The 15,406-nt window shown below is 35.4% G+C and overlaps 1 protein-coding gene across 6 annotated transcripts in view; it reads left to right on the top strand.

The window, feature by feature from the left end:
* The window catches only part of LOC118737979 (homeobox protein homothorax), a 615,436-nt gene that overhangs the window by 201,756 nt on the left and 398,274 nt on the right, over positions 1-15,406 (top strand). For all 6 annotated transcript variants that reach the window (XM_036468825.1, XM_036468823.1, XM_036468822.1 and 3 more), the window contains one exon: positions 1,811-1,952. In XM_036468825.1, coding sequence (XP_036324718.1) covers positions 1,811-1,952 — 142 coding nt within the window. The remainder of the gene's footprint in view (positions 1-1,810; positions 1,953-15,406) is intronic.

Raw genomic sequence — 15,406 nt, 5'->3', positions numbered from 1 at the left:
AATGTTGCTTATTGATAGTAATCAAGTGTTAATGAGGAATACTTTTTTGATGTTTTTGCTATACCTATGTACATTAGGGTGGTCTTTAATGTAGGTAGTAAATTTTTACATCAGATTTCCTAAGCCTCAACACCTACATCCATGCGACTATAGTCGAAGATATCACATATAAATTTTGGTGCCGATTGGAGACGGTTGAGGCGTGTCGCACAACTTCACTGAGGGAGTGACACCTAAAACAATCCTTTATTTGATTTTAAAGTCCACATACTTACGAGTCAATAGCAAATATGAGCTATATGTAGGTATGTACATATTTATACTTAGAGTGGTCCAAACAATTTTTTTTTTCGAGATAGGGTTCGGGCTACATTCCGAAATTTTTCCTCTTGCGCATTTTAAGGTGATTGAGCGCCCTGTATTTCTTACAGTAGAAAATTGAAAGTTGGTATAGATATTACAAATACCAAAATGAAAAACCTGAGGGGGTGTCCCATTTTCTAAAACCGAAATTTTTTCTTCCCATACAAAACTTGAACCACTCTAATGTATGTACATACATATATGTATGTATGAAATCATGTAATTGATTTTTAAGTGCTCACAACTAAAATGATATCATACTAGTATGTACATATAGGTATTATTTGTATAAAGACAAAAAAAAATCGTCAGTTTTTGCCATTTATAGGTACCACTTTCCGTACCAGCTTTAAAAACTTTCCCGCTTATCTAATGCGCGTACAGTCCCTATACCACAATAACAACGTAACAACATAACAACACTTCACTCCGCACACAAAATGCCAACAGCCAACAACTGCCGTCAAGTAAAGACATTCCACGCACCAACGCCAATGCAGCTCATTATTTATACGCATTTATTGGTGCCACCACAGCGTGCAACATATCAAATGATGCCCCTGCAACTTCATGGCCCCACCGTTCTCTCGCTTCGCTGTTCACCCGCCTGTTCGACTGCATATACATATGTATGTATGTATGTACGGAGCGTTCACTGTGCCATCGTCCCGGCGCGCGAAAGGTGGCTATGGTTACGCCATAAACGCGAAGCACCAAATCACTCTGCATACGGCGGCTATAAGTAGATGTGAGGCCAGACAGATGCACCACATGTACATACATACATGTACTAACTATGCACATATGCAAGCACCTACCCTCAAATGACTTTTCGGAATAACTTTGCAGTTAGTATCCAGCGGCGTATGTAGCGCCGTCAAATTGCAAGCTACACATCTCCTACTCCTCCTCCACATAACGACACTCCTCCCGCTCCTCACGACTCATATGTAGTAGTGCTCTTTCGCTAAAAATGTTTTGCTTCATCACCGGCTTTTTGAAAGTTCTTCTTCGTGTACTTTGCGGGCGTTGCTAAAAATGGCTGCCGCTGATGCGACTCTCCGTGCATGCTCTAATTAAAATGCATTACTTAGTACCTTGGTCACTCTCAGCTCAACTCCAACTAATGCTTTGCATGATGAGCAATGCAGTTGGTGCACGGAGTTTTCCCCGAGTGTGCATTTCTTTTTTCGTTCAGCTCCCGCTAAAGGGCTACGATGGGCATTGGTGGCCACAAACTTTTAGTAAGCACTGTTTTGTGGTTATTAGTGTAAACAAATGCACTTTTTATTGGGCTCTTAAGTGCGTCTATTTGGGTTTTATATTGTTTTTTTTTTTAGTTTTTGGTTTTCAGTTTCTTCTTATTTTGCCATTAGGTAGCTCTATTTTTGTAAATATTTACTCAACAATTTCTAATGATATGTTTTTTCTTGCGTTTTTCTTGCAGACATCCGCTATTCCCGCTCTTGGCGCTAATATTTGAAAAATGTGAGCTGGCCACATGTACGCCTCGAGAACCTGGCGTGCAAGGTGGTGATGTCTGTTCGTCAGAATCATTCAATGAAGATATCGCAATGTTCAGCAAACAGGTAAGAGGAGAAATACTAAATTATGCATATTTTTTAAAGTTATTTTTTTAGTGTATTAAAAATTTAAATTCATTATTACATTAAACACGAGAAAGAAAAATAATATATATATACAGAATCTTACATTCTGAATGTACTTGAGCTCAAACGTGTGCACAGAGTAGTTCTATATAGACGTATTAGTTCGGTGTGGATTTCTCATGTTTTGTGCCTCGAAATCTGGTCAACACTGGATTTGCCCAGTCTGAAGACGAACTCTTAAGATCCAATGAGTTTGTTCATAAAGGGATTCAGTTTCTCACATAGTGTTGTAAATAGGACTTTTGTATTGCATACTAAGAGGGCTTATCTCGTAGTAATTTCCACAAACAGCAGATTATTGGGCGAAGTACACAAAGATTCCCAACTTTGCTCATATTAGATCATTTCCAAACGTGCTTGACAGCTGGCACAGCTGGTATTCCGTCGGCCAGAGGGGCCTGGTTGTTCTTAAGCCTCATTACTGCAGATTCCAGTGGAGTGGCGTGAGCATCGTCCCTATGCACTTAGATGATAGAAATATTTAAGCTTTAAAGGTCTGCATAAAAAATGGTTTAGAATTTTATCAACGGAATCGAAATAATGCCATTTTTGGAGGTACATATTTTCAAATCATTCTCGCTCACGTAAATCTGAATATTTTTTGAAATATTTTCAAAGAAATTAAAATAGATGTAATAGTTTTTACAATTCCGGTGGAAAAACTGCAAATTTTTTTTTTGGTGATGCACCCTAATGTAAACAACGTTTCATTTCTTCCATTTAAAGCACAGTTTTTTTCTAAACAATTTTGTTTAGTGTTACGTTAGTGAGCACGTTTTAGATTTGTTTTTCAAGTGCCTCCTGGTTTCGTGTTACCACACAGCTTTGCTTAAAATGTGGTTAACCGATTCCGAGCCCACCTAACTAATCCCCTACTTTGCCATATGTGTACTCTCGATTTCCTTGAACTCTCTCACTTTCCTTCTTGAAAATCCAACTCAAGTACCGCGTAATAGTATTTCACTTTTACCAGCGAAATATTCTCAGTTTCCGTTGTACTACGACAGCCGTTCTGCCAGAAACAAACAAAATTTTCCCACATCTATGCCACATTTGCAGCTAATACTTAAGAATAAATCTTATATTCTTATACATAGTATGCAAGTAATTATGCGCGCATTTGTAGTGCGCGAGTGGTGTACTCACATCCCATCACCGAATGATGGATTATCTGCGCTATATTGCGCTGCCTGAATGACAGACGGGCTGCTGAATACCAACCAGCCTACCATTGCCTGCCAGAATGCCAGCAGATCCACTTCACTGGTAATTGGAGATTATTTTTCCAAAGCCAACACATGTGGCACACTCGCTGGCATACTTGAAAGCGCACAAAACTGTTAAACGATCAGATTACGGCGCGAAATAACTAAAAACAACAAGAAGAAATGCGACAGTCAGTGAGAGTGAGTTGTTTTTCATTTAAGCAAAGTACTACAATATAAATACATACATACATATGTATGTATGTATGTTTGTAAATGCAAAGTCTAAATCAAGCTGAGTTGTTGCAGGGTCGCCTTATGACTTCAATCATTTCGTCCAAATCCGGCAGAAGTACTTGAGTCACCATCAGAGCGCTGTGAAAGGGCAGACATGCATATTCATACTTACATTAATGTATACATATGTATGCGTATATTATTAAGTAGGGATACTTAATTTAATTTTGGTAAATTTTTTCCTCGCCCCTTTAACGTTTGGTAGTTGCTTTAGTTTGTCTGTTGGTTCTGCACATCCGTGGCGTTGAAATAAAATACTAAAGATGCACAACAATAATATTATTTCGGTGGAAAAAACGTCATTTTGAGCACAAACAGATGTGACAAATGTGTGTGCGCACTTATGACGAGCAGAACATCGAGCGGATGGACGGATGAGTGGTGGGATGCCAACTTCCAAGACCGGGCATACGCTTGTAGAAAAAAAAACACTCAGCATAACAAGTCTACTTGTCAGCAACGCCCGCTGCCTGTCCCAGCAATGGTAAGGCGCACTAATTGAGCGCGTATGGTGAGCAAAATTAAAAAGAAAAATTTAAATAATGATTTAAAAAGAATTGAAGAAAATAATTAAGAATGTGAAACAAGCAAATCCAAAGGAAATACAAAGACGACGAAAATTGAAAACACAAGTTGCCACTTCCTTTGCGCAGGGCAGCTGGAGTCAATACAAATGTAAATATCAATAAAAAAAAAAAATATTAAAAAAAAAATCAGTACTTCAGCCAAGAGCGCTCCCCATAACACTTTTGCGCTTCCTTTCAATGCTGCAGCAGTCGGCAACAATTTCTGCAACATTTTATTTGCCACCGCGTATGTGTGGCGTTGGTGACTCCATAAAAACGCACTTGTTGGCTGCCACACTGACATTTAAATAATTTACGATGTTTTAACATCAAAATTATGTTGAGCGCAGTGCGGTTGTGGGTGCGGGTGTGGTTTCCTTTGTTATACCTTTCATGAGCATGAAATGGTATTATAACTTTGGTCCGATGTTTGTAAGTACCAGAACAAAAAGAGATAGACCCATGAAAATGTATACTTATATGATCAGAACGTCGAGCTGAGTTGATTTAGCCATGTCCGTCTGTCCGTCTGTCCGTCTGTCCGTCTGTCCGTCTGTCCGTCTGTCCGTCTGTCCGTCTGTCTGTCTGTTTGTATGCAATCTAGTCTCTCAGTTTTCGAGATATCCGGATGAAATTTGGTAGGTGGGTTTATTTTTATAATGTATTAATCATTTGTCGGAACCGGAAGAATCGGACCACTATAACATATAGCTCCCATACAACTGATTGTTCAGATATGAGATTTTTCATTATAACTTCGCCATTTATGCAGCTACGAACATGAAATTTTGCAATACTTGCACCCATTATCAACAGAATACTTATAGTGAAAATTACAAAGATCGGGTCACTATAACCTATAGCTCCCATACAACGGATTGTTCAGATATAAAATTTTGCGTTATAACTCCTCCATTTATATAGCTAGGAACATGAAATTCCGCACTGTTTTCAATAATTATCTACAGAAAACTTACAGTGAAAATTAAAAAGATCGGGTAACTATAACCTATAGCTCCCATACAACTGATTGTTCAGATATGAGATTTTTCGTTATAATTCATCCATTTATGTAGCTAGGACCATGAAATTTCGCGCTGTTTTCACTCATTATCAACAGAAGACTTACCTCGAAAATAATAAAGATCGGGTCACTATAACCTTCAGCCCCCATACAACTGATTGTTCAGATATTAGGTCTTTTATCATAACTCCTCCATTTATGCAGCTAGGAACATGAAATTTCGCACCATTTTCACTCATTATTAACAGAATACTTACAGTGAAAATAACAAGGATCGGATGACTACAACATATATCTTCCATACATCTGATTGTTCAGATATGGGATTTTACTGTAAAACTTCTTTATTTGAATAGCTAAAACCGATAAATTTCGTAAGATATTTTATAAATAATAATACAAAGTCTACTGTGAAAATCGTCAAAATCTATGCTGTATAAGCTTTATCTCCTATAGCACTGATTGTTCAGATACCAGTTTTTGCGATATATCTCCTTTATGTAGGAAACTAAACCCAATAAATTGTGTTACCGGTTTACATACCGATCACATAGCGGTGAAAATCACTTAGATTGGTGTCATATAAAGTATATCTTCCATACCTCTGATTGTTTAGATGCGATTTTTTATATAAGTATGTAACTCCTCTATCGATGTATGCAGATGTATTCAAAAGCAGTAATCTGTCAAACTAAAATTTGCAGATGTTCATGAAAGGTATGAAGCCTTCGGCATAGCCGAAGACAGCGCTGCTCTTACTTGTTTTCATTTAATTCTGTTCGTTTTTGATGATGTTGCTGAAGTTTTTGTGACTTATGATGAGCCTGCTGTTGGCTGACATTCTTGTATTTGTTAGGGTTAACACTGCTGCCATGCAGTACTCTCTGAGATCATGCTGCGCATCATGATGATGTCAACAATCATGCTGACTGGGTGTAAAATAGTGACTGCTCGAAGCGACCTCCCATTCAACATGCGCTGCCTTACTTACAGCCTCAATGTGCGGCATTTATTCGGATGTTGTTGTTGCTGTTCTTTTGATATCAACTGCGCCTTGCATTTGCGCATGTTTTCTCAACTCGTCGGCCCACCGACTGACTGACTGACTAACTAAATGAGCATCTGGATATACACATGTACATACATACAAAAACCGAGCCCTAGCCGCCAAAAAATACGTAAGCAACATTTTTGTCAACATTTCCTTTTCGGTGCAGAAATACTCCTAAAGCACCTAGATGCATTTCCACATGAAAAAGAAGATTTCAAAAAAATTCGTTAACGTTTTTTTTGGCGGTTAGGGTTCTATATGTATAAATTTTGCTACTTCCGTCCCCTACACCCTTCGACCTTCCACTTGGCGCGTAGACTGCAACTATTTTTATGGCACGATAATTTCACTTGCAAGAACAGCACAGCAAACTACAAAGTACAAAATTAATAAAAAAAAAATACAAAAAATTGCGAGAACAACAAACAACGACAGCATGATCGCCAACAACAACAACGGCAGCATCAGTGGTGCGAGATCACATTAAAAACACCATCATCGCAGGCACCTCATCACATTATGATTGCTAGCTGGCTGTGTGTCCGCCAGTCTGTTTGTCTGCTGCCTTGCCTTCTTTGCGTGTAGAGCATATTGCTGTTGCATGCCACAGCTACAGGCATGCACATAAAGCACATGTGCTGCTGTGACAAAAATTTGTCAAAAGTGGCGTTGCACAAAAATAACCACGAAGCATTGCTTGGGCTTCTTCTGTAGCCACAAAAGGAAGTTCATTTTTATTGTTCCGTTTTTTTTCGAATTAATTCAAGTACATACAAAATTATAAAAATTATCAATATGCCAAAAATGACATGCCAGTGCATTGAAGTAATAATCACAAAAATTATGTTTTTATTTATGGCTCATTTGTGCACTTCATGGCAGCTGCTGTTTGCTGCCACTTCAGCGCCTAAGAACAAGGAGTGATTGTGTCGAAGATGCTGCTGAGGCAATTGTGAGATGTTCGGTGCAAGTTTTTAAATTTTTTGTTTTTCTGTTGGAAGGCTCTAAATCGTCGCTGGGCAGCAAAAAAATGCAAATCAGTAAAAATTATATAGATATTTTTTTTTGTAATTTTTGCGTTTCTGCTTGATTTCTTCCATATAACAATTTTAATTGAATATAAAAATGGCAAACAAATATTTTCAATATCAAATTTCAATTTCTTGCTGAAATTATTAAAATATACTTAAAATCTTGAATGGCAAAATTGCTCAAAATTTGTTCTTAGCTAAGTTTGTTTTTCCTTAACGCAATTTCAAAACTTTTTTGTTGCAACATTTGAATTCGAGCAAAGTAGGTATGCGCATACATACTCTCACTTGCATTAGCAACATTGTTGCAGTGCCACACTACGAAACATGTCAGATTTAACTAAATTTGCATACAAACTTAACTCTCTACATTTCAACAGCTCCATCGTCATAATATTTACGATGTAACAAATGCAACATATTCATTTACTCAATTGTATTTAAGAACTTAATTCCACCAGCACATACATACATATGCACCTGCATATATTCGTTCTTATAAATTTAGAAGCACAATTTTTCATACACTAATTTGCATGCTTCTCGCTTTTCATAATTACACACACACATGCACACATACAAACATAAGTAGATACATTTATTTCCAACAACTTCTAAATGCCACACTTAGTGAATTTTATAAAAATAGCCTGCTATGAAAAAAGGAATAAGTAAGTGAAAATAAATATAAGCATTGCATGCAAGCAGAGTCCCCTCACTTTCCCAACGAACAAGAAGAAGTCTGCATGAGAAAATACCTATATACATACAATTTACAGCACCAAAGCAATCACAAGGCAGCCAGCAACATCAAGCAACTTCATCAACATGTTTACCATGTCGATCATCATTCAAAAGTGCAATTGTATGAATGTACATATATATGTGTGTGTGTGTGTGTCAACAACGTCATGATTGTCGGGCGCAAAGTTGTCTTCATCAATATTGCTACCGTTTGCGTATTTTTGACGCTTCCACCACCTACCTAATGCTGCTGCAAAAAAATGAAAAAATAGAAATAAAAACAAAAAATCGATCACCAAATTTTTCTTCACTCTTTTGCTCTTCTCATTGTGGCTGCCAAAAATATCGCCGACACAACATTAGTCGCTCACGCAGTTGTTGGCTATTTGTGTTGCATTTTCTAAATTTTGCTTTGACTTTTAAGCTTTTTTTGTTGTTGTTGTTGTTGCACTCAGCCACTTCTTTATTTTTAATTTTTCCTCTCGTTAGTGTGGATTTTGGGTATTTGAAATTGTTGTTGTGTTGTTACAGTTGTTGTTGTTGTTGTTGTTGGTGCTTCTAATTTAGCTGCCACAGTAGACTTTTCTAAAGGTTTATTTCGAAACTCATATATTTTATTTAAGTGTGAAGGAAGAAGCAGCAGCATCTGCAGCAGCGGCAATTCATACTAGTAGCAGCAACAGCAACAACGACGACAGCTGCTAAAACAGCAAACGAAAAGCGGGGAAAAAACAAAAGGAAAACAAACTTGAAATATTTGTAGGCAGCGAGTGTAGAGGTTAAACTTTGCTGTCGAGCTGGCGAGCGATGTTGCATGCACTCATATACATATCTACATATGAACGTATGTGTATCAAATACTTGATATATGCGGCTCTTTTTCAATACGTACTTTTTTTCTTGCTTTCTTATATTGTGTTCTTTGATTTTAGATTTCTTTTAGTTCAATCGTATGAGTGGCGCATTTCTTAGAAGTGGGGGTAAATGGTTGTTTGGTGTGAAGAATTTTTCAGGCTCAGCGAGCGTGAGTATCTACTAAGTGTGAGGCTAACATAGTACAAAGTGTGTGTTTGTGCTGTGGCAAATAGGCGTATTAACTGGCAGACAGATCGGTAGAGATAGGCTAAAGAACTCGATGGAGGATTTGTGCCGATGTTGGATGTAGGGTGAGCTAAGTAGGCAAGAGTTCGATGGGGAAGAAGATGAGGGTGAAGGCAATAGGATTTAATGTGATGCAAATATGTATGTATAAGATTTGCATAGAAAATATAACGACAACAAATAAAATAAAAATTTAGTTTAAATTTAACTTGAAAACTAAAATTAGCTGGCAAATATATTAGAAATAAAATTTTAGAGCAAATAAGTTAAAATAATGGTTTTTAATTTCAAAATATTTACTAAAAATTTACAATATCTATTGAAGAAGGAATTGAAAATAAAATTTCCGTATAAAACGAAGATAACTGTAATTTTTAAGATATTAACAGTCAATTTCACGAAAGCAATTTAAGTGAAAAATGATTCAAATTTTTTGAATTGACAGAAAATAAAAAATCATTTTCTATTTAAATTGCTGATGAAACCGACTTAAATGAGCTTTTAGAAAAATTTTAAGTTATACACATATATACATAAAGCTATACATATATTAAACTCAAATAGTAATAATTCGTAGTAAAAAAATGTAAAAAAATAAAAATAAATTTTTTGTTCAGAAATTTTTTGATATTTTTTTACATACATAGTTTTAGGTTTCTATCTTTTATTGGCTTATCTGAGTTTTCAAATTCTAAAAAAAATATCAAAACAAATTTTCTAAAAAAAAATATATTTTTTTCTTTGTCCGGCAAAAAAGAACTTACGATATTTTTTTTAAGAAAGAAGTGTACATTTTTCTTTAAATAATTCTTTATTGAAAAGGTAACGGCAGTAAAGCAACTGATTTGATTTTTTTTTTGGACTTTTGATCATGAACCTGTATCCATACTTGTAGAAGTGAAATCGGAAGGCATTACTATTTTTAAACTGCACAATCAGAAATTCTAAATTGACACTGACAATCTTGGATTAGGGTTGAATCCCCATTTCGATAGGTTCTTAACTTCGAAGGCCAACTCAAGGAGCTGCAATCAAACAAAACTATGTTACCAGTTACAAAACTTAAAAAAATACTTAAAAGGATTTTCATTTTGAACTGAACCGAACCATTTCTGGAGCGATTTTCGATGCGATTTTGGTATTTAAAAATTAAAACAGTTCGATTCAAAGCCCCAAAAAAGCGTTGGGTCGGTTTGCAGCCATGGTTGTAAGTTCCAGCAACAACTAAAATCAGGCCGGGATAAAGCAAGTAAACCGTAGATAAATCGTTTAACTTTTAAATATTAACAAGGGGATATGTCTTCACAAAGAAGGCCTTAGTCCAAGACCAAGGCGAAAATTTGCAATTTTTGAAAACAAAATGATTTTCATGATTTTCGATTTTACGAAAACAAGAAAACGCCCCAATAAAGTTTGATAGAAGAAAAATTATTTTTATTTTATTAACAGCTAAATTTGAAAAATTAAAGTAATTTTTCACTTCAATGGCTTTCGTAAATTTGGCTGTAAGTGTTTTGTTACATATATTGAATAGACTGTCCCAAAAATTCAAGATTTTTTTTTTAACGCATACCCCCTAATTTTATTGGTTTTTATCTTAAAAACTGTCAAAATAAAACTTTATGAAATTTGGACCACGGAAACCCTGCCAACTTGCAGTCGCAGTTTTTAGAATGATCGCGTTTTGCAGTTCGCGTGTTTTGTTAACTTACTCATTTTACTTTTTTATAAGGCGGTATTACATACTATACTCCCTACAGTATTAGGGCATAATATTTAGTAGCCATGGGTAATAGCGCAATTTTTATGGCGCTAGCTCAAGAACGCCGGCGCAATAGGGCAGTGTACCGATTTGAACACGGCGCCATCTGAGTGTCACCACAGTACCCATCGTCATACAGTGTCATTCATACACAATACAGTGGTGGCATGTCTATTATTTCTTTAATTTTCGGCGCTGATCCAGGCGATAGTGGTGTTTAACCGGGAAGTAGTGATAATCAGACATAGAACAATCGGCCCCGAATTGGGCGTGTGTCTCATGTGTTTCTTGGTGTTAATGGCGCTAGTGCTTTTCATAAATTGGTTTTGGCGCGGCAACTCCAGCTACGGTGTTAACGCAGTTGCGCCGCGCAGCGCAATGTTACCCATGCCCATTATTTAGTAAATCTGCGTTTTTAGAATTTTACCAGATAGTCAGGTTTTTTTCCAAAGTACCATTAATTATAATATATTTCCAAAACTTTACACAAAATATGGAAAATTGGGTATAAATAAAAAAATAAAAAATTCCAAACAAGATTACGAACACAGATATACTATTTAGGCTAAAAAGCACAAATACAGAGGGTATGCATATCAAAATTTCCAAACAAATTGTTTTCCATATATTCTTGAGACAATCTAGACCTAGCTGCCTATCAACTCAACGACTCTTTTGCTCGCTGGGTTATTAATTAACTCAGCGCACAACCCCACTAAAAGCCACAATACGCAATACTCGTATGTATCTATTCATAAATGATCAACGCGTTTTTCAGTTTCAGATGATTTTTCGTAATTTGTTTTTGCTTTTGGATTTTTGGCATTTGGCATAATGATTAATGAAGTGCGGGTAAATGGCATGGTTGTTAGTTTGGTGATTATTATTACTTTTGTTGTTGTTGTTGTTGTTCATCTTCTTCTCATGCACTACTGCCGCTGTTGCTGATGCTAATGTTGATGTTGCTGTTGCTGTTGCTGTTGATGATGAGGATGGTAATGGTGATGCCGATGGTACTATACGTACTGACTGCTGATTTTCACTCTAACTGTGTTGTCTTATTCCTACATATCTTGTTCGCTGATTGTCTGTTAGTCTGTCTGCTTGCCTTGACAACTGTCGGTCTACCCTGTGAGCATTTCCTTGACTTGTTTTTTGTTTTCTTGCACGCATACATTCATACTACGAGCAAATGTACCTATGTATGTATGTACAATATTGTGATTTTGTTTTAATGCAGTCATCAGCTTGAAAACAAGAAATTCTCAGATTCAAGATTTTGTTCGATGCTGTTGTCAATGTGATGTGCTGTTGTTGATTTGCAACGAACATTGCTGGCGATGCCTGAAATTTCGTATGAACATAAATTTTTCATATTTTTTTATTTTTTATTTTTTTGATTGCACAATTCTGCACTTCTGATGGATTTGAGCGGTCTTGCTGCGTTTTAAATTTTCGCTTGATTTTTGAAATTTGTAGATGGAAGATTTATGTATATCGGAAATAAGATGAATGTATGTATCAGGAAATTTGTAATGAAAAATATTTTAAAAGTATTTTTTTTTTAGAAAAATAGAATGTATAGAAAACGTTAGAATTCTGAAAAAACACTTTTTAGCATTCTAAATTCAGATTTGAAATATAAGCCCTTATAAATATAAAATTTTAATTTCTCGTGCACGTTACTTTGCAAATGTTTCGCATATCCAAGGCTTTGCCATTTTTAGTAATTCGCTCTAAAAATCACAACTATTTAATTAAATAATTAATCGCGTAAATCAATCGGTTAATTGAGCGCAGCATGCAAGCAAATAAATTACTCAGCGCCGCAGAGCAACAGTTAGTGCCAACACATACATGTAATGTTGCACATAGTGTGGCATTTGTCTTACTTTCAACCATTTATATGGGAGCACATACATATTTATATTTAACTGCGTGTAGCTGATTTTAGACACTGCTAATTATAAACAAATAAATTACATGTTGGTAGACATTTTTATTGCGCTCACCCACCTAAACAGCTGAGGAAGAAAACAAGAAATACATACATACATATTTATATATGTATGTCGATGGTAGATAGAGGCAAACAAAGTGTAGCAAAGTGTGTTGGCAATTTAATTGCCGAAAGTGTTGACATAATTGTCGCCACGAACACAACAAAAAATTCTAGGTGTATAGGAAAAAAATTAAGAAATAAAAACCATTTATGCATAGGTACCTTGCACATAATGCTTTGGCGCTTACACGTTTGCTCGCTCTTTCACTTTTGCTGCACGCACTAGTATTTAGATGCCAACAAATTCTTTTCTTTTTATTTAACTTGTTTTTTGGTTTCATCCAACCTTTGGTGCCTAATCTACTATCCAGCTGTCAAAGCAAACCATAATGTTGCCTACACTCTTTTCACACAGCTCTTTATCTAACCATATAATCTTCGTACATAGACTGCTCATTATGTGTACTTTCTTATTTGTTTCGGTTTTAACTACATACATATGTATATGCGCATCTCCAAAAAGAATATAGATTTTCTCTGCTTCACAAATTGGTTTGGGTGTTCTTAGCAGTTGTTCCTTATCATTAACCTTTTTAGTTTCGATGCGTGTCGTTTTCTCTAGAATTACCCAAAATTACTAGTTTCGTTAATTTCTTCTATGATTCTTAACGGCACAACGACCTTTCTTCAAATTTACCTGCTGCTACTGAAGGTAAATGTAGGTAAATATGCATGTATGTGCGTTTCATTCTGGCTCTAACTACATACATATTCCATTTGTAATCGGTTGAAGAAAAAATTATCAACGCGTAGAAAGCAGCAACGTAAAAGGTTCAACTCTATATATTTTTTTCTTATTGTTTCAACTCGAAATCGCATTGCTTTCCAGAGAAAGAGGCTTACACAAAAATTCCAAACGTTTTTTGAAAACAAAAAGACGCATTCTTACATACATACATACATATGTATATACACAGACACATACATACATACTAAATGTTAGGTTGGTGCATTTTTTCTACGTACGAAATAAAGATATCTACAAAAATTCCAAAATTAAAAAAAAGTAGGGTTTGAAAAAATTAAGTTTTTTAAATTGCAAAAATTCTAAAAAGTTCAGACTTGAAATGTAGTAAATTGTGACATGCTATTGAAACTTATTCATATTCATTCACAAACTCGCTAAGTTATAGATGTTCAAAGTGAAAATTTTGTCGAATTTTTACGATTTAAAAAAGTTAAACTTTTTCAAGCTCTTAATTTTTTTTTAATTTTCGTGAATGTTTTTATTTGGTTCACACAAAAAAATACTATAGGGGTGCCCCATGATGTTGATATTTTTAAGGACCGCTCTAATACATACCTATATATGTATAGAGAAATATTAGAAAAAAGCCTTAACGTAGATTTTTGTCTCCTTGCTGCGTTATGTTGCGCATGCGCATATTGCTCATTTGTGTAGTGCGTACATTCCTTTGGCGTTTTAAACGAAATCACATAGAAATGTATGTACATATGTATATATATGCATGTGAAATACTCGATATTTGTATGCACGCTTGTGCATTTTAATCTGTTTTGTTCCACTGCTTTTTTACATTACTGTTTTTTTTTTTTGCTGCTCGTTCGTTAAAATTTCGTTATAAAGAAGTATGCCTGTTCCTTCAATTATACGAATAATATTTTTTTCCATTCATTCCTTTTATTATCTACATATGTATGTATATTTGTGTGTATAAAGGTGTGGGGTAGGTACCTTTTTAATTTGCCTCGACCCTCTTTTATCAGCGTAAATGTGTTTAGCGCGCAACATTCTTTAAGATACATACAAATACAGCAAAGCAAAGAATTGAAATACAAAATCAAGAAAAGACAAAATAAAAAATAACCGAAAATAAAATCATATCATAGATTGCCTGGCATCCTTTCGTCAACCCCTAGAGCGGTCGTAAGCGGTTTTAGGTTACCGCACAAAGACTTGTTTAACACAGTTTTTTCTCTTTTCCAATTGTATTGAGCGCTGCTGAAACACACATCTAAAACCATACATACATATTTATGCGATTATAAAGGACACAATAAGCACCACGAAATGAGCATCCTGCTTGCACTGTTGCCCTTGGAAAATTCGGTGCGCATTTGTCCTAACAGCATGCGATTACTTACGCAACCGTAACTGTTGTTTCGGAAAGTTGGCAGTTAAAAAGAAGAAAAAAAATAAATAGAAAAATATTTGTACGCGTTTTCTCACACCAATTTTAAAGTGAAGATTTAACTTAACTTAAAATTTTTGCGCGGGAAATTTTTATTTAACTTCCTTGTTTAGGTTAGCTTTCTACTGTCAAAATACACTAAGTCAAACTTCAATTTAAGAAGCTGTCCCTACTCCTTTTCACATGCTCTCATATTCACTAGTATGTAAGTACATATCTATGTACATTGCTCACGCTTTTTAATGATTTTATTTTACTCCGCAGTTTTTTTTTGTGAAAAATATTTACTTAAAATACGTCATAATGCCTTTCTCTCACTATCTCTCTGTATGAAGACTTATTGAAATATCTGCTAAACGTTAGACGCCAGCCACCCA

The sequence above is a fragment of the Rhagoletis pomonella genome, unplaced genomic scaffold (assembly GCF_013731165.1).
Source record: "Rhagoletis pomonella isolate Grant_MI unplaced genomic scaffold, Rhpom_1.0 Rhpom_scaffold_00004, whole genome shotgun sequence".
Classification (NCBI taxonomy): domain Eukaryota; kingdom Metazoa; phylum Arthropoda; class Insecta; order Diptera; family Tephritidae; genus Rhagoletis; species Rhagoletis pomonella.
The sequence above is the reverse complement of the archived record's forward strand: the minus strand, read 5'-3'. Positions and strand labels throughout refer to the sequence as shown.